Below are 19,323 nucleotides of genomic sequence, written 5' to 3'. Positions count from 1 at the left end.
AAAACTTTAGAAGCAGAGATTTAAGAACCAGTAACATTGCCGCTTATCAATAACATTAAAATCTTTAAGTCTTGAGACAAGACTGTCAATTTCACATTTACAGATGCTTTCATCCAAAGCAACTTACATTTCAGGAACAACATACAAGCATTAACAAAGCAAGATTAATTTAACTAGCTAACATGACTGCCAAACACACTTTTGAGAGGGCTGTGAAAGTAAATCAGTAAGGTAACACAACTTACTACTAAATAGGCAGTTACTTATTCATGTGACACTAATTTGTTACTTCCTTTGAATTGTTCGGCAGGGATATCTATAGAAAGTTACATCAAGCTAATGTTAGCTTGTTTAATGTTAGCCAACTCCTCACATGTGGACTCTGACATTTTATGGAAGATTCCAAATATTACAACAAAATTAGTCTTCCATGATGACAATGTTAAAGTTACCTCTTGCCAACACGGTTTAATTTGACATTAAGTTACTTACTTAGCTTCTAGATTTAATGCCACATTTAAGCTAGCCATCAGCTGTGTCTCAATTCAGGGACCGCATCCATTGAAGGGCGTGGCCTTCGCGGCCTACAAAGGCATGCGGCCGCAAAAGGCCGAACCGTCCGTTGTTAAATGAGACGGTCTGGTCTACGGAGGACTGTCTATTGCGTCATCAACTGACCCCGCCCTTACCCATGCGTGGGGAAGCGCCGCTCCTGTCGCCTAGCAACCTTCACAGCTGCGGTCCACCAGCATGGAGACGAATATTTTAATTTTGATATTTTACCTCTTAATAGAGGAACTAGAGGTACTTCACCGCCAGCGCCGCCGCATGATGTATCTCAGGCTGAGAGAGGACTCTGGCCAGGTATATAAGGGGGAAAGTAACTAAGAAACGTTACATTTTATATGTATTTAGGCACTATAGGCTTCCTAAAGCTAACAGTGATGTTAACCACAGTTAACGTAGTTTATTGCTACTGCCATTTCACTTTAACAGCATATTTTCATATTTAAAGAAAACCAAACCTTACTTTAATATTAAAATATTGACAGTGTTTTTGTCATTGGTCAGCTAAAGCAAGTTGAATAGAAAGATATACAAGCCTTATCTAACTAAGCTCTCTACACTTAATAACAGTTGTTCTTCTCCTTGTATCCCTAAACCAGCCCAGGCCCCTATACGGCAGGATAAATCTGAGTGTGCCTGTGCTGGACAGGTTTTTTAGCCAGCAGGACACTCGACTCGGTATCGTTAACGTTACACCTTCGGAATTCTATTTAAAGATAAAACCAGCCAGCTGGAGTTTATGGTGAACATCAATATCAAGTTATTCTACAACACTGCTTCTGTCAAAATACAAAACAATGTTTTAATAAGTAGGAGAGACTTACCACAGTCCAATGACGAGACGTTTGAGCCGTGACGTCGACGCTAGTTTAACTTCAACAAAGCGCGTGTTGCCACTTATATACATGACCATTCCACGTGACCGATGACATCCGAGCTTCGTAGTCACGAAATTTTGGCGCCAAATGATGCTGAAACTAGGGAGCGTGGTGTTGAGGGAGGACCATGATGTCACCATTGGATCTAGGCTGAATTCAGTGGACAAAAGGTAGCAAAACATATATAAACAGAAACAGTGGTGCCTTGAACACACAGTTGTGTTTGCAAGCGTGCTGATTTTTTACTGCATTTTAAACCACAGCTGTCTTTACAAATGTGTTGCAGCTGATTGGGTAACACCTCTGACACGCCCACCAAACGGGGAAGTCCGTTGCCCAATGCTGCAAAAAACTGTTAAATAATAACTAATTTACAAAGTTCGAGAGAATCCAGCTTTCTTTGCAGCACTCTGAAAGTGTTTTTTTCTGTTCTATGCCTTTATTTTATAACCGTACACTGGGATGACCGGAGGCAGTATGTGGAGTCAGTTTGCCGCATTCCTGTTATGCTAACGTTAGCTAACATAAGCTAATGTAAGCTAACGTAAGGTATCACCTGTGGCTGAAAGCTTTCCAGACAGTTGTCAACACTTATGCTTTTTCATCTGGGGCTGCACCTTGTTTCATGCGCTTTGGTCTGGTAAGTGAAAAAGTTATGTTTCAGGCGCAGTAATGTAAACAGAAAGGCTAACGTTAACTTAGTTTAAGTTAGCTGGCTAACACAATGAGGTAACATTAATGTTTACTTTAAACTGCTGTAACTTAGTTGACGTTACTTCCGAGTCCTATAACGTTACTCTGGAGACAGTCAAGCTGCCTTCATATAAGTTAACAAGCAGTTTCTGAACGCAGTGTTTGTAGGAAGATGTATGGTTCCTCAAAAAGTTAAAAAATATTCACAATAGGTTAAATATGATATGAAAACCCCTCCACTTGTTCTTGTTCTGATCTCCAGATCAGTTGTAACTGTGTAATTATTATGTTTGTATGATAAGTATATGTTTGTATTTAACTTATATCTGTTGTAATCTGTTTTAATAGATCTGTCCTCTCAAGTGTACTTGAGCGCTGAGTTTCCTCGAGCTTCAAAGACATTTCGGTAAGATGTATCCCAAAATAGTGTTGATGCATGGCTGAATGTTTCATTTTATCAGCGGTGAACCTAATAGACCCCTCAGCCCTTCAATTGCAGACACAAGTTGCCTCATTTGAAGTGGCTGTAATATGCATTTGTAAAGGAATTTTTCCACTGTGGTGGAGTGCAGGGACTCTCTCTCTCTCCAGCGCTCTGTTTTGGCTTTGTCTGTTATGTTTGTGAGAATCAGCTGAACGCTAATAGGCAATAAAACGGCAGCTTCCAGCATGAAAGCTCAGATCAGCCAGCTAAACTTTTACTGCGCTGGTAGAAAAAATATGTAGTTGGATTGTCATTTCATGTAGTTCTTCTGCAGCGCTCTGTTATGGCTTTGTTACGTGGACAGAAATGTGGCGTTACCTTCCTGAGACAAACATCTGATGAATATTATTGTTAATGAAACGGTAACAGCAAGGGAAGCTCAGCAGCTAAACTTCACATTTTACTGCCCTGGTGGAAAACATGTATTTCTTTTTACTGCTAATGGTGATATAACAAGACCGTGTGCCTATCAAGTGACCAATAATGAATACTTTACAAATTTGCATTAAAAAATGTTATTGGATATTGCATCCCACTGTGCATACAAATATGTAATTTGTACTTTCACATGCTAAATGCCCATGAAAACGTTGCACCGTTTTACCACAAGTTGAAATTATGTCTGTCAGTATTACTTTGTTTTTCTGTTGTATTTAAAAAAATTTAAAAGACATTTTGGTAATATTTGCATGCTTATCTAATTAAGCAAAATGAGAGGAACCTTGATCCTCCCAAGCCAATGCCTTTGTAAACTTCATGTATTATGTGGTTTATAATGGACTGTGGTGCAGAAACAGTGAGGCTTACATTGTCCTGGTATCTGTCAGTGGTCATACTGGATGCACTAGATGTGATAGTTTTTGAGAATTTCTTCATTTTCATTTTCTTCTATGTTAGTCCAGATGAGCCAACCCTCCCAAGTTGTAAAATAATGTATTACAGGAGTATAAGACATCATGTAGCACTTCATTTCTTCATGTGGCTGTTTTTTATTAATGAAAAAGTAACAATAATATTCAAAAGAGCATATGGTTTTACATAATTTATATAATTTCTTTATATATCTAAAAGAAACCTTATTTCTTGACTGGCAATCTCTTTTATCTCATAGATGACATATTTGTTGGTCTGGAGAAGCTGAAGCTTTTATGACCTGACACACCGACACCATTCTTTTACTACCAGAATATTTTCCTCTGAGATTCACTTTCTGTCACTCGGACAATCAAACACTATGAGACCTCCAGATTAAAGGAGCTGCTCTGATAAAAGCACCTTAAATTCACTGAAGTTTGTGTTCTAGCCTAGGTCTTAAATAATTTTAAACAGGTATTTATTTTCCAACGTTCATGTAATGCTACCTGCAGCGCTCAAGAATGTTTTTTCCTCCTGTGGTGGTGTTCTTTCCCTCGCTAGTCTAAATCCGTCCAAATATGATTCGCTGTATTGCGACTACAAAGACCAACAGACAGTGACAGTGAAAGTTAGTGGAGGATAAGATCAGCATTAAGTTGTCGGGCTACAGCTCTGTCATCTTCTGTACATGTTGATAGTTATATTAAATTAAAAAGAAAGGATGGTGTTGACCACGGAGGAGCTGAGGTTAGTAACATTAAAGCAAATTAGGGATGCAAACTAACGTTAGTCCTTTTAAGCTAATAAGGAGATTATTCTTTTGGATTTTGATGTACAAATGAAATGCTTGTAATAACAGAGAAGGGAGGTGGTTCTCATGTTGGCTATTATTTATGTTAATTTCTACAAATGTATAAAGCAGTAAATTAAGAATAATAAATTAATGAATAATCCTATCTGTAATGATTCTGAGGTCATGTGTTTTCCTGCCATTATAAGGTGGTGAGGCTCTAAACACCTTTACCTCTGGTCTCTCACTGCAAACACACCTTTTTTTTTTTCAGGCTTTCCCTGCTTCTCTTGGTCTCCCTGTCTGCTCCCCTGAGTTTATTCATCAGCAGTAGGTTATGTTTTATAAAGTCACTGAAAAAAAACATAGAACTCTTTTTTTTTATCCCCTGGTGATCCATTTTTCACGTCAGAAGGTGCACCGCATGGCAGCTTGTTAATTACGTAGCTTAACAATGTCATCGTCCATCCCGGTGTTTCATTATTGACATCATCCAATGCCAATTTTGTAGACATTGATTTACTCTGCAAGTAATTGTGTGACTGCATTTCCTTTGCATTATTACATGATCAAGCAATCAATTTCTTCTTATTATTACTAATTTATTCAGCTTTATGCAAGATGTGCCTTATTTTGTGTCTGTTAAATGTAGAAATGACGGAAGATGTTGTGACAAGATGATACTAATGAAGAGAACTTGAATTGTAATAATGGAGTTGTATTTGTATTTTTGAGGACTACCATATGAAAATTGGCATTTTGTAAATTTTAAGTTTACTAATAGTAATTTTGTTGAGTGAGTTTCCATTAGTATTTGAGTCTAGCACAATTAATTATTTTGAGCATCAGTGAATCAATGTAATTTAGTATGGGGAAATTAAACGTTTTTAACTAATGTATTATATTTAAGTTACGGTTTACTCAAAAATATTATTACCACTACTTAAAAAGTTTGAGGTAATCATTTTCCACAAATATTTTGAGTATTCTGAACTTATTTGGGTTTACAGTGTAGTTGCTCCAGAGGCGTGCGACCTCTGACATATATAGCAATTGTAAGTCACTTTGGATAAATGTAATGTAATGTAAAAAGTTGATCTACAGGAGAAACGGATCTGAAAGCAGCACAGAATGCCTGAGAGCACTGACTTCGATTCTGTTATATTTATATATTTTGAAATGTCACCTGACACCTGAATTTTGTGTTTCCTTTTACATGAATAAAAACATTTCCACCATAAATTGGTGCAGAAACTTTCACCAGAATGTAGAAAATGAAGTGTTTAAAGATCAACATTTCCTGGGGGAGGGCCCCCCAGACCCCCACTCATCTATCTCTAAATTGAGGATATCTTTAAAACACTGTTTAAGGGTTTTTTTTTTGGCTCGTGTCTCTTCAAACTTCTAATCTGAGTCCCTATGTCCCCACCACTTTTCAACACAAAGTGATGCCCTTGGATCTCTTCACAATCAATTTGTTGAAAAGGGAAGGAAAATATACTTACAGCAAGTGAGGACTGAAAACACACCCCTCCAAACGGGAATCCTCTGCACTACCAACTGAGTTAATCACACACACAGTAAATGTTAAATGGTCAGTTGATGTAGTTCTGGCCAGCCATCCAATGACTTGAAAAAAATTGGCATGATGCTAGACTTATTTGCCAACCCCTGGTCTAAAACATACTTTTTGTAATATTATTCAGGGCTCTACAGTTCGACCATTTCACTCAGCATATGCCCCTAAAAATAGATGCGTTGTTCAACTTTTCATAAAGTGATGTGCTCGTCAGTGTCACTTTTCGTCAACTGACCAATCACAGCCTGGATGAGGCAGGACTTTAAAAGTTTGACGTGCTACAGCAAACTTTCATAAGTTGAACTCGAAAAGTATGTAGAGCATGTTTATTGCACAAGGATTTGATGAATGAAAACAACCCAAATAATGAAACCGCTTGTCCAACTGGAATTACTTTTTACTAGTGGCAAGCTATGAGTAACATTATATAATTAATATATTGACATTAAATAAAAAGTATACTGTTTTTAAAACAGTATACTTTTTATTTAATGTTAATATTATACTAATACGCTCATTTATAGTTGTCGATAGTACATCTGCAGAAAGATGCAGAATGCTAAATTTCACAGTCATCACAATCTTCCTGCATACCTCCCCTGAACTCTCCAACCCTTCTTCCTTTTAATAGCCTATTTCAATTGCTCAACTGTAAAATTCAGTGACACATGTGTATGTAGGATGTTTCATTACAATGCATGTGAGCCAGTGAATAAAATGTGACATTTTCTTGCCTGAACTGGAAGCTGGCAAAACATTGCTTTCATAGCTTTATTAGCACTACAGTGTTAGAGCAAAATGTAAGAATGAGACTTAAGTTGGCAGATCTGACCATATTTTAATTCCAGTCAAGGTTTGGTTGTACTGCCACCCAGTGTAGGATAAAAGCTTGGGAGCAGCACACTGTTATATCCCAGAGTTGGTAAATATGTTGCAGATCTAAAAGCAGGCTGTGAACCATTGTGACAGGGTTATCCTGATACTGGTGAATGTTTTTCTTACATACAATTTAGGGCCGATTATTAGCTTGATTATTTGTTTGGTCTATAAAACATCAGACACTAGTCAAAAATGGTGGTCACAATTTTCTAAAGCCAAAAATGACATCTTGTTTCACTGTTGAGAGCAACTGGTCATAACATCTTTGTAATAGCCAGTTTCAAAAAGCAGTAGGCGCTTTTTCACAGCAGACATTTTCACATGTCACACAAGGAAAAGCACAGGTGTAAATAACAAAATGAATGATGGCTAAATTCCATGTAGTTGTTTCAGTTTCAGGGTCCTGGTATTGTACACGCTGGTGTACTGTTGCATGGCTTACTGCAACGGAGCCATCGTTAATGTTATTAGTGTTTTTCAGTCAAAATATCTGCTGCAACAAAGACCTATTAAAATCTTTTTCAAACACTGACAACAGAAAACATGACTCCAGAAATACGTCTGTGCCATTATCAGGCACATCGCATGAATTTAATAAAGTGCAAATGATAAAAAATGTCCCTAAGACCTCTCTACAGTGTCTTTCCAAACCTGGAATACGGTTAGTGCAGTGAAAAAGCAGGTTGCCACTTTGTATGGTGTGAGTTTACAGACCCAGAGGCAAGGCTACTAATTACAGGCAAAAGCCGTGATCAACAGTGGTAAAATCAAAAGGCATCCATATGGAACAGTCCCACTATTCAGTCTTTTTTCACCCACTCATTTCTTCACATTTTCAAAGTACATGTTGTACCGTCAATGTGACCAATTCAGTTAATATGTCTATGTGTAGGTTCAATCACAAACCCTTGTGCAACTAACTCTAAATATTTAACTCACTTCCTGAAATCTACAGACAATCACAAAGTCACATCTCTCTCATCTTCAGCTTTTTCTTGATAAACTGCATCAGATGTTGGTTGAGCTTGGCCAAGACCTGCTGGAAGACGACTTCAAGTCTTTTTTATCACAGAGCAGTTTCTCCCTCTCCTGCTCCCATGTCCACCCTCCTGTGCACCCTGCTGTCCTCTATATCCTCCCACTCGTCCTCCAGCCCCTCTCCATCCTGCATTCTAATTGGTTGGTTCAAGCGAAGGAGGCGGTATCTAAGTGGCACCAAGAAGAGAGCGGGGTCAGGCATGGGGTGTGGCCTCTGCGGTGACGTCACTCTCTCCTGTGGGATGCAAGCTCTGACCCTCTCTTCCCTGACACGCCTCTTGTTCGCTTCTGGTTGGCTGGGAGAGGCTGGAGGAGGCGGAGACAGAAGCCAGTCTGAGCCCTCCCCTTCATCATCTTCATCTTCCTCGTCTTCGTCCTCCTCCTCTTCTTCTTCTTCTAAATCCTTTTCTCTGGGTTCCTCCTCTCCCTCTGCAGCAGGCTCTCTGCTGTAGCGTTGCTGGAACAGTTTTAAGCGTGCGGTTTGGAGCTCGTGGCAGAGGCTCGTCGTAATGACGTTTTGGTGTTGCAGCTCACGACTCAGGAGTGTGATCTTGTGGCTCCGGCGTTTCAGTTCCTCCAGGAAACATCGCTCTTCTTCCCTGAGGTTCCTTCCAAGTGCCGATGCACGTGCCCGTCCGGCCCGCAGCTCCCCACGCGCAGCAACCATCATGCACTGCTGGTCCTCTAGGAGACGCTCTGCAGCCTCACAACGTGCTGCGAGCTCTGCTTCCTCCTCTGAGAAACAAACATAAAAACATACTATCATTTTATACTATACTATTATTCTATTTATATATATATACATTATATTTACTTGTAACGTGTATTTCTAATACACGTTACAAGAGAATAACGTGTATTTTAGTCTCTTAAGTGTTTTTCGTGTATTTGTTTTTATGTGTTTTATTGTCTTTGCACATGTTGAAGCACTGAAGAACTTGTTTTTTAAAAGTTGAGGAGATGAATGTATATCTTAGGATTACATTCATTGGTCAGTTTTTCCATGCTCCATTTCTCCTTCATTTCATCTGCTTGATTAATCCTCAAACCTGTCCTCCAAAGAAAAACGACGATATAGGTTGTTTTAGCCACACAAAATTATGACTCATGTTTACGTCTATTATGGCAGTGACCTCTAGTGGCCGTACAACGCAAACACATGACAAAGACGGTTACTAGTGTCGTTCAAAGAACGTTTTGTTCATTTGACCTAATCTTGTATACGACCCTCTCGATGGGTAGTATGTGGAAGTAATTTGTTCATTGTCACGCACACATTAATAGTCTTGGACACTTATGTTCACTCGCCACAACTGCATGGGCTCTGTCAGCACAGGAAACACAATTGATGAGTTCACGACACGTGACAGCTGCTTCTACTGTGGAGCAGAAATGAACTATTCGTTCACCACTCACATGGGTCCTCGTTCATTCGGCAGCCTGAGTTAGTGCGAGTGCCGGAGAATGAGAGGCAGGTCGATTGTCGTTAGGGTTGGAGGACTTGTTGAAATCCTCATATTACATTTCATACAATTCTTCTTTTCACCATGCCTTTATGTAGTATGTTAGTTTCTTTATCACCCTAATAATACACAGATATACACTTTACTTCTCTATTATTTAGAATTAGTTAAGCATATTTTATGCATATTTTATCCTATTTTGCAATTTGTTTTCTTTTATAAAGGACTAAAGCACTTGACAGACATGGATAACACAATGTTACTAAAAATATGCAAATTTATACAAACTAGGGATGCGCTGATCCAACTTTGTCTTTCCCAGTACCGATTGTGATACCTTAATTCTACCGATACTGAGTACTGATCCAGTGCCAGTGCTCTCTTTTCCTAAATGTTAAATCTGTGTACCTCAATGTGTGGAAATCATTGTTCACAATTTTTATTTCAGGTAACATAATGCTAATGATGCTATGGAAGTCTGCTATGACTGAATAAATGTAACTGACAGAAATATTGCAAAATAGATAGATTGCGCTACACGTTCTGCAGCAATAAGTCAGTAACAGTATCGATCTGGCATCATGCATCCCCATTACTAATTATAAATATAATAAGATATAAAAATAATTAAGCATAATAAATCTAAATACATATAATTATAAATATGTTAATAGTAATGCAAAAATATTTAAAGTTTGATCTCAATTACTGTAATAATGTTGTATCGTGCCTTGTACACAAGGACCTGTATCATGAGGTTGTGAATTCACACTCCTCTGCACAGCCTTTGTGCTTTTCTCTCAATAATTCCTCCCACATATCATTTTCCCACTTGTCAGCAAGGATTTGTACTGCAATGTCTTACCTTCTGTGTTTCTGAGAGGAAACCTGGAGCCCAGCTCACAGCTTAGCTCTGCAGCCAAGTAGGAGAAGAAGCACAGCAGGAGGACAGACAGACAGAAAAAGAGAAGACAGGGTGACAGACAGACAGGTGGCCAAGTGGTTAAGAGACACATTATGAGACAGAGAGCAGCAGCAGGTCACCAGTAGACTGACCATGACAGCGCCTCTTCAGGTGTGTGATCTCCAGCTGCAGACCGGTCAGCATGGCCAGGTGCTCCTGCTTCAGGAAGGCGATGCCTCTCTCCACACTGGCCACCTGCAGCTCCAGCCTCCCAGCATCCATGGCTGAACCCCCACACAACCTGCACACAGATGCTGGTAGCTGGATAATTTGGCACAAGGGATTTCCTAGTCCAGTTGTTTACAGTAAAATAGTGTCCCAATTTGAGCTCTGACATAGAACAATGCTTGGATATTATGTGGAAGTGTCAATTCCGTGCCAAAAAAAATATTTGCTTAAATTTTTCGCACCACTACTACTATATTATAGTGACTTTTTCTGCAACATTTAATATGTTTCTTGGGTTATTCCCTAGTAAGGTTATTTGCGAAATGCCTACTCTATCTAATTTAATCTTATTCAGCTTGATTTCTCGCCCATAGCTTTCAGATATATGCACCGATGGTCACTGGTGCTCGGCATCTACCTGTAACTGTGCGTCACTCTCTGTGACCGTGGCCTACCGTGATACTGAAGCGGTACCCTATTCAAAGCGTTTCTCATGGATCCTCGTACCGCCCCGGTATCTCTGTCCTTGATGCAGCAGAGATGGAGAAAACAAAAGACCCGTGCAAAACATCCGGTGTGCAAAACGCCACGTTCCTTTATTTCCCTTTAAGCTGTTTCGCTGTTGCAGCAGGTCGACGTTTTTTTCCCTCGGTTTATATGAATCTTGCTGCAGTCAAGAGTCGGAATAACCTCCTCTTAACCTTCTGGTTGTACGTGCAGTACGGTGCCGCTGCTGTAGGCTAATCACAACAAAGCAGCCTGGTATGGGGGGTGATTAGTGCCACGGTGCAGGAGGAGGTGGAGCTCCGAGACAAAGATGAGTTTCATTCCACCTAAATGTATATTTAGATTTGTTTTTTCACCAATCTTTTGGATGAGTTCATTTATCATGTGAGTGTATTCATTTTTTTTCATTGCTGCTGGTTGAAATGGTTTATACTGTGACACTGATCATCCCTTATATAGTTTATTTATGTTCAGTATGTTTGCTCAGTAGGTTACTTCAGTTCAGAATAAACAAAAAATATATATTTTTGGGCTTTTATGCCTTTATTTCAGACAGAATAGCAAAGACAGGCTGGAAATGAGGGTGGGCGAGAGGGGACAACATGCAGCAAAACATGCTGTGATAAGGACTTAGCCTTGTTCATCAGAAAGAATTAACTAATTTAAACTCAGTTCACCCACCAATGTTTTAGGCTATCAGTGCAAATTCTATCAATCCGATATCATATACAGTATGAATAACATCTCTGTTAATGTGTTTAATTTATCACTAAATACCACCTGGGTGACTGATAACTCTACACAAGCACTATGACAGGTTGCATCCAAACATTTTCATCAGACTACTGCTCTTCTCTTCCCTGGTGAGACAGGAGATGATTTAGAGAGGCAGGTGAAGAGTAGAGGAGCTCAACCATGGCAGTTCACATACTTCAGAATCACATGCCATAATAAACGTTGTATAATTTGTTGGTGCTTCGTGACATACTGGTTGTAAGACATCATACCTGTGCTTGTGCAGTGTAATCTGGCCAACAGTGTAAATAATACACAAATATATTTTGACACAGCAGGTTAAATTAAATGGAATTTTTTCATCTGTTTCTTGTGAAATGGTTGACGAGGCCAAGCCTCTCCTGGCTGCTACCTGGCTTTTTCTCACTCATGCTGGGGAGCGCAACAGGCTCACTGCGCGAAGAGGTCTTGTAGTAAGGACAGACTTTTAGATGAGCAGATATGGGAGGGATGTCTGCCATACGCCACGAATCCACTGCAGAGAAGAGGTTACTGAACTCCCACACCTGGAGAAAAACAGGAATAGTCAGAAGAAGAGAAAAGGGAAACATGGATCACAGTTAGTATGGGAATTGTTGTTATAAATAATTACAAGGATGGATGAGTATATATCTTACAGGTTTGGCCCTCCACTTGGCTCCCCCATGAGAGTAGGTCTTCCTCTCCCAGCGGAGGGTGACCATCCCTCTCTCCTGCAGCAGAGAGGAGCACACCTGTCTCATGAGCTGGGACACCAGAGCCAGCTGAGACAGGGACATACTGTCCAGGAAACTGGCCATGTGGCAAAGCACCTCATAGGGGAGCGAGCTCAAAGAGTCCTCCCCTCCTCCTGTCTGACCTATCCTCTTCCTCTGAGTGGTGGAGGAGTCCGCTGTGCTCCTGGGTGGCTGGGAGGCGTCACCTACTGAGGTTACAAGTGTCGGACGCAAGTTGAAACTCCTCAACTGCTGACTGCAGTGAAAAAATATACTATATATTAAAAGAAATGGTAGACCCAAATTTTTTAATCTGGACTGATGAATCTGAGTTGTGCTCACTTGTAGGAGACGGTGGCTTCATGTGTGGAGGGCCGGAATCTCCTCTGGCTGTAGGTGCACCCCAGATACGCTAAGGGGCATCTCTGCATGAACCATCCACTCAGACAGGTCTGAATGTCGCTGTGGATGTTCCTGGAAATTATATGATGATTAATACATTCATAAAACATGCCAAACATGTTTATCCACAGTTAAGGAAAAAGGCATTCTTTGCAAGGTGGTGGACAAATGAAAATCACAGTCAAAATAAAAATATTCTGCTCCTATTTTACATGAACAGTATTTATCCTACTGGTTGACATTTCCAAATGGTTGCATCCTTTTGGTAATATGCAATTGTTGAATTTTCAGTGACAAATCAAATTTTATTACTTTAATGTTGTACGTTGAGATAAGAGTGCCCAATGACTGAAAGTGACATGTGACAGGAATAAGGAGGTCAGCGGGGCACCTGAAATGTGTGGCAAACTCTCTGCGGTGGAACGTGTGACCACAAACGTAGGTGAAGACACAGCTGGCTCTGTTGTGTCTGCTGTTCACACTCTCTGCCTGCAGCTGAAGATGAAGCTTCAGTGGTCTTTCCACCATCACCTCCGCAAGAGTTGTCTTCCCTTTAAACGGAGCTGAGCGGAACGAGTGTGTCTGTGTTCCCACGTCAACAAAGAGCCCATCGGCTGCATTCGATACGCTGATCTGCACGGACACCGATCAATCACAATACATGATTAATTCTAGTTAATGGACTATACCAGTGTTTTTACACATTTTAAGCCATTTAAAAGTATTGATGTAGTGCATACTCATTTGAAAAAGGTTTTTTTTTTTTTTACCATACATTAGGAAGCCATTGTTTTCTCCTCATTTCCATAGTGCCTCACCATAAGTCCTCATAAATGTTAAAAGTATGCAGGAGTGAATTTGTTTACTTTTCCACATTATATGAAAATCACCTTGCAGTAACTTAATTTGGTTTTGGTCAGGAAATTCACCACGGGGGAAATTCAAGTTTAGCAAACAAACTTGAAATCCAGCCATAGTGCTGTATACCTTAATAATATGTTGTATGGCATTGAACGCAAATAAAACATGTTTAAATCATAAGAAGAAGTACTATCATCCTCTACATCTGGATATACTTCAGAGCGCTTTGCATTAGAAAAGAGAACCCTGTACAGTGAACATCTATATAAATATATTTGTATTACAGCTACATGGTAATGCAAAATTGAATAAATAATATATTTATTTGTATCTTATCCCTCATAATCATGTGGTGACCCCTCATATTTCCCAGGTTCCCAATTACTGAAAGTAAAGCAAGACAAGACGGCTGATGATTCTTCCACTAGGAAGATATCCTTGTGTGAAAACCATCTTCATTGCTCACAGTATTTTGTGAACCTCATTATCACACCACATAAATATATACATTAAAAAATGTATACCAAATTCTATACGTGTGTGTATATGTTTCAGGAAAGTCTAGACGGTCATTTCTGAAAGTCTCACGTAGTTCTCTTGGAGTTCCACTTTCACCTCCCTCATCTTGTCATATCTGCAGGTTTTATACTGTCATAAATATCTGACTGACCTTGTGACCCATGACCGCCTTTTCAGCGTAGCCCAGCAGGGTGGCTGTGGCCTCATCACTGAACCATTCTTCTTCGTTGACTCCAAGGTCGGATGTGTCCACACAGCGAGGCTCACTCTTGGCCCGCGCAGCCGTGTCGTACAGATGAACCCGCTGCCTGTAGTGATAGCTTACAGGGACCTTTAGTAATAGGACAAGACAATATATAACATTAGAAGCCAGGAGAGTACAGTGGCCACATTATTATTAGGTCTGGTTGACTATAGTGTTGTTGATGCTTATTTTAAAGCTGCATTGGGGAACTTTACTTATTGGCGACTGCAGTTGTCAGTACATGGCAACTGTCTGTTCCTCTTTTGAAGATTACAAAAAAGTGAAGAGTCACATAACATTTAAAGGCCCTTGGAGGCCCTCAGCCTCAGCTGGAAAAGGGTGTGGACAAGTACTTTGTTGCACCAATCAAGATTTAGTGATATATGAATCAAACCACACTATAGTCTGTTTGCAATGGAGCTGGTTTGGAGCACTGACTTGCAGCTTACAGTCAGCGCCATCTTTTGGACCTTCCAAATAAGGAGTGAGACATAACCCGTTCCCTTCAATCAAAGATTTACTGAAAACACTGGTCAACACACAGCCTGGACCATATACACTAATGCATGTACTTGTGCATGCATTAACACACACGCATCCTCAAAAACATTTGACCTCCATGGCAAAATTCAGCCTTAAAGGTAGAAAGTTTCTATAGGGTGGGTACAGCTTTATGGACAAATTCAATTCCTTTTATAGGCTACTGTATACTTGGGCAAAGAAAATATGACAGAAAAATTAAAGTGTATGGGCTGGGCAAACAGTCACAAATGAAAGTGTTTGTGTGTATGTCTTTATGTAAATCTGTTTAGAAGTTATGCGCCCTTTTGCTATTGGCCACTCCCACTGCCACTTCCCCTTTTAACCAATTGGCATGAACACACACACACACACACACACACACATACACACACACACACACACACACACACTCTTGACCTCCCTGCCAAATTTCCACCTTCTAGGGCGAAAACTGTGGCTGCCAAAGGGTGAGGAAATATTTGTGGACTAACCAACCGACAGAATGAGCTATAGAGCTTCTGGTCACAGATAACACATGTAGATTGAAATCATTACCTTGAAAGAGCGCAGGGTCTGGACTTCGATAGGCTCCAAACTGCCATAGACAAAATCTTTCTCTCTTGGCGTACAGGCCTGGATGTGTCCGAAGGATAGCAGCATGCGCCCATGATGCACCATATACATGTTGTACTCCTGTGGGCTGAGATCCTGACTCAGACGCTCCATCACCCCCTCCTGCCACGGGGCGTGTCCTGACTTACTTGTGTCTGGTGTGTATGCAGCCGCTCCATCTTTCTCTTTGTCTTTGTGGTCTGCACATGTTTTTTTCGCCACGCTTTCCTGCCTCTGGGCCTTCACCTTCTCACCAGGTTTTTGTTTGGGGTTGTCTTGGTTTGCCTGAGCGGTAGTACAGCCGCCTCTCTCCATGCCAAACATCATCTCACACAGATTGTATTTCTCTATGTTGATGCTTTTATCCACAGTGTTATGTGCAGTCTCTACAGCAACATTAGCCTCACTTGCGCTGTTTTCTGCAGGAACAGATGTGGGGAGAAATGTAAAGACAAGAAATGCAAAGACAACAGATTTTTCTTATTTTAGGTGTTTAAAGTATGTTTAAAATTTAAAAGAATGGTCACTAGAAGTTGCATTATGTGTATGCCAATGAAGAGTTTTGCTCCAAGAAAACTGTATATTGAACGATTTTACTCATTGTCTCAAAATCAAGACATGATTTAAACCTAAAAGAAATCTTCAGTAATTCTCTATAAAATTAAACATTCATGATTAAATAAGCAACAATCACAGAAAAACACATCTTCAGGTATTATTTATCAAACGTTAAAACTCAGCTAATCTGCTTCTTCAGGACTGTGTTCGTGTGGCTTGATCATATTTGATTGACAATGACCCACGAACTGTCATCTGATTCTCATTTAAAAGTTGCTCATTCCTGATTGGTGCACAGGAGTATGTGACATCACGTTGTTCTTGAGCCCTGCCCACCTCAAACCAGTGAGAAGAGCTCTGAGAGAAAAATAAATACAGTAATCTCTCCTGTGAAATAACCAAAACTGTTCTAACTACGGCAGAAATGTGTACCACTTCACTTACAGTTAAGAGGCTGATTGAGAAAACATTTTCAGGTTTCAGGTTTTCAGGGCCTTTAATAAAAGTGAATCTTCGCTAAGGTGGTTAATCTCATGTTGGCCCAAAACAGCGTTACTATTTACCTTCATTGGTATCTTCGTTTGTGATGCCATTGACTAACCCTCCCACTGCTATCTCCTCTTTCTTCTCATCTTGTGTTTCCTCCTCTTCTGCCTCCATCAGCTCTGGATAGAGGGGCTTCATTTTCAGGCGGCTGTAAAGGTCTGACTGATCAACCAGGGCCATGGCAAGATCCAGAGCCTCCACTTGCCCCTCATTTTCCTTCATCACATTCTCCTGCAAGGCCATATTGCTGTGTGGGTTTGTGTCATCAATCGGCCAGCGGAGCCACTCCATGGAGCAGCACACCACGCTGGCCGGACACACCTGAAGGTGAGCTGCCCGGGAGGACCGAGGCAGGTGGACTGGACAGCCGTACTCAGCGTTGAGGCAGGGCACCCTCACGTTAGGGCAGAGCAGCATGTGATCCTCCTCTTTGCACAGGTGGAATAGAGCGCCACAGTGCAGACGGCAGGGGATAACCGCACAGCACACAGAGACTTCCACCCGGGCCCTGCAGCGCTGGCTATAGCAGGAATCACAGTGGATATGCTGTCGCAACCTGGAGGCACGAGAACGATGACTCTGATTGGATGAGAAAGAAGAAGAGAGGAGGCAACTAGGATGGAAGAATTATTAACAAGAAAGATTTACAACGTGGAAATACAGCATATTAAACACTTACATCAAGACTGAAGCATGCCTAATCTTTAATACATCAAGAATTATATCTGGAAATCACTCACCATTTTACAGGAAATTTTGTAATCCTGGAAGAAAAACACCAAAAATTTACTCACAGATTCATACTTTATTCTGTAACAGTAAAACAATGACTACTCGTGATCCATTGACACCGCTCGCATATGTCAGATTATTATGACAAGGTCAGCCAAAGAGTGACTGTTCCCCCCACTAATGATATTTAGATGCCTAAAGTGGTTCACAGTAGCATGAATGTTTTCCTTTTTCTACCTGACACCCAGACTGTTACACCATACAAGAATGGAACAAAATGTAAGTATTCCATGTCCTTTCTGTGAAATTAAGATTTGATATTCAAAGTAAACTGTACAGTAGATACCTAAATAGTAGTATTGTTAAGTTTTGTGTCCTATGGCACTGTAAATCTGGCAGTTTAAAATCTCAGACAAGCACTAAAAGCAAATGAACATTTAACCTCTACGGTTTTATTACTTGTCCAAGTAGTTTTCACTGTTCTGCTTACAATATAGATCAACAAAAACGTTATCAAAGTATTCACAAGGGGATCAAACCTTATCTAGACAAAGGTCTTACCAAGGTGCCACCGCAGACAAGTTGTTTTCTCTTGTTATAACGTTGCTCTCTGTCCCTGTGCTCTTTGAGCTGACAGGTTAAAATTAGCCAAGCAGCACCAAACAGCTTCAGCAGGAGACGTAACTCCCCCCCCAGTTTCTCCCTCCGCTGCAGTGGATTCAAGCTACAGCCACCAAACTCCTTCAATCTGGGGTGGGATGACCGTGTCTGAATATCTGTTTCCAGTAAAGTATAAACAGTTAATCTTTTGTTGAATGACTGCAATGAAATCCACACTGACAGTGTTTTGGCAATACTTATTTCTCCACTAGAGGACACTGTTAGGATATTAAATACAACCTCTGCAGGTTGATATAAATTGTATGCAGATCCACAATATGAGAGAGAGAGATTTACTGATGCAAGTGGCTGCGTGCGGTAACCTAAACCATGTTTCTGACCACCTGTGAAACATTTCTCAGTCAGTACTTAGCTCTATTTATAACACACACAAATAGCGCAGACACACGCACAGACACTTTGGTCTTTCAAGCACAAGACGGAGTGCAAGGAGAGCGTTTCTCTCCTTTCCAGTCTGTAAGTCACTGTTCCTATTGACTCTAATGACACAGGACTGCTAATATTCTCCCGTAGTGTGTTGACATGCAGTTTCTTTTCAAGTTGATTGTACTGTAAGTACTGTACTTCTCTGTTTGCAGGACAGATAAGAAACTGGTGCCAGAGGATCTGAAGCATGGTATTGTTTTATTTTGCAATTGTAACATCAGGTGTTGTTAAACAAAGTCGGCTTTCCACTTTTAATCATATAAGTAGCTTTAAGGTTGTTAAAATCAACTTATTCCACACTGTTTGACTGTATAATATACAGCATATTCTTTTTTGGCTCTTGATTGAAGCTATATACAGTGGGTACGGAAAGTATTCAGACCCCTTTAAATTTTTCACTCTTTGTTTCATTGCAGCCATTTTCCAAAAATCAAAAAAGTTCATTTTATTTCTCAGTAATGTACACTCAGCACCCCATCTTGACAGAAAAAAACAGAAATGTAGAAATTTTTGCAAATTTATTAAAAAAGAAAAACTGAAATATCACATGGTCATAAGTATTCAGACCCTTTGCCGTGACACTCATATTTAACTCAGGTGCTGTCTATTTCTTCTGATCATCCTTGAGATGGTTCTACACCTTCATTTGAGTCCAGCTGTGTTTGATTATACTGATTGGACTTGATTAGGAAAGCCACATACCTGTCTATATAAGACCTTACAGCTCACAGTGCATGTCAGAGCAAATGAGAATCATGAGGTCAAAGGAACTGCCTGAAGAGCTCAGAGACAGAATTGTGGCAAGGCACAGATCTGGCCAAGGTTACAAAAAAAATTCTGCTGCACTTAAGGTTCCTAAGAGCAC

At 40.3% G+C, this 19,323-nt stretch overlaps 4 protein-coding genes and 1 long non-coding RNA gene across 10 annotated transcripts in view; 2 read left to right on the top strand and 3 right to left on the bottom strand.

The window, feature by feature from the left end:
• Positions 1-601, bottom strand: part of LOC123962611 (clustered mitochondria protein homolog) — a 30,734-nt gene extending 30,133 nt beyond the window's left edge. For all 4 annotated transcript variants that reach the window (XM_046038772.1, XM_046038771.1, XM_046038773.1 and 1 more), the window contains exon 1: positions 493-601. The gene's annotated coding sequence lies outside the window, so the exon portion shown is untranslated. The remainder of the gene's footprint in view (positions 1-492) is intronic.
• The window catches only part of LOC123962618, a 29,708-nt gene extending 12,405 nt beyond the window's left edge, over positions 1-17,303 (top strand). Inside the window, exon 2 of the long non-coding RNA XR_006823018.1 lies at positions 16,737-17,303. This is a non-coding gene — a long non-coding RNA (uncharacterized LOC123962618). The remainder of the gene's footprint in view (positions 1-16,736) is intronic.
• On the bottom strand, positions 7,282-11,058 carry LOC123962615 (coiled-coil domain-containing protein 92-like). Of its 2 annotated transcripts, XM_046038785.1 has the most exons (4): positions 10,814-11,058; positions 10,283-10,431; positions 10,092-10,139; positions 7,282-8,498 (listed from the first exon to the last, which is right to left on the bottom strand). In XM_046038785.1, the coding sequence occupies exons 2-4, from the start codon at positions 10,410-10,412 to the stop codon at positions 7,792-7,794; spliced, it is 885 nt and encodes a 294-aa protein (XP_045894741.1). In that variant the 5' UTR covers positions 10,413-10,431; positions 10,814-11,058; the 3' UTR covers positions 7,282-7,791. The 2 variants fall into 2 exon arrangements, with proteins under 2 accessions (XP_045894741.1, XP_045894742.1); XM_046038786.1 differs by lacking the exon at positions 10,092-10,139.
• On the bottom strand, positions 11,386-17,986 carry LOC123962616 (F-box only protein 40-like). The gene is made up of 9 exons (XM_046038787.1): positions 17,891-17,986; positions 17,360-17,383; positions 16,633-17,198; positions 15,459-15,960; positions 14,289-14,468; positions 13,149-13,390; positions 12,698-12,829; positions 12,278-12,611; positions 11,386-12,166 (listed from the first exon to the last, which is right to left on the bottom strand). Exons 2-9 carry the CDS (start codon positions 17,360-17,362, stop codon positions 11,960-11,962), a joined length of 2,166 nt encoding a protein of 721 aa, XP_045894743.1. The 5' UTR covers positions 17,363-17,383; positions 17,891-17,986; the 3' UTR covers positions 11,386-11,959.
• The window catches only part of LOC123962612 (F-box only protein 40-like), a 10,885-nt gene continuing 9,390 nt past the window's right edge, over positions 17,829-19,323 (top strand). For both annotated transcript variants that reach the window (XM_046038779.1, XM_046038780.1), the window contains exons 1-2: positions 17,829-18,104; positions 18,611-18,648. In XM_046038779.1, coding sequence (XP_045894735.1) covers positions 18,646-18,648 — 3 coding nt within the window. In that variant the 5' untranslated portion in view covers positions 17,829-18,104; positions 18,611-18,645. The remainder of the gene's footprint in view (positions 18,105-18,610; positions 18,649-19,323) is intronic.

Source organism: Micropterus dolomieu, linkage group LG23 (assembly GCF_021292245.1).
Source record: "Micropterus dolomieu isolate WLL.071019.BEF.003 ecotype Adirondacks linkage group LG23, ASM2129224v1, whole genome shotgun sequence".
Classification (NCBI taxonomy): Eukaryota; Metazoa; Chordata; class Actinopteri; order Centrarchiformes; family Centrarchidae; genus Micropterus; species Micropterus dolomieu.
Note: the sequence above shows the minus strand (reverse complement) of the source record. Positions and strands in the feature narration are given on the sequence as shown.

Coding starts and splice junctions, on each gene's coding strand:
- LOC123962616 (XM_046038787.1), bottom strand. Junction 14,469..15,458: donor AGACCCTGCGCTCTTTCAAG/GTAATGATTTCA, acceptor CTATTACTAAAG/GTCCCTGTAAGCTATCACTA. Junction 12,612..12,697: donor GAAGCCACCGTCTCCTACAA/GTGAGCACAACT, acceptor TTTTCACTGCAG/TCAGCAGTTGAGGAGTTTCA.
- LOC123962615 (XM_046038785.1), bottom strand. CDS start 10,412: ATGGATGCTGGGAGGCTGGAGCTGCAGGTGGCCAGTGTGGAGAGAGGC. Junction 10,140..10,282: donor CCTGAAGAGGCGCTGTCATG/GTCAGTCTACTG, acceptor ACTTGGCTGCAG/AGCTAAGCTGTGAGCTGGGC. Junction 8,499..10,091: donor TCCTCTCAGAAACACAGAAG/GTAAGACATTGC, acceptor TTTGTTTCTCAG/AGGAGGAAGCAGAGCTCGCA.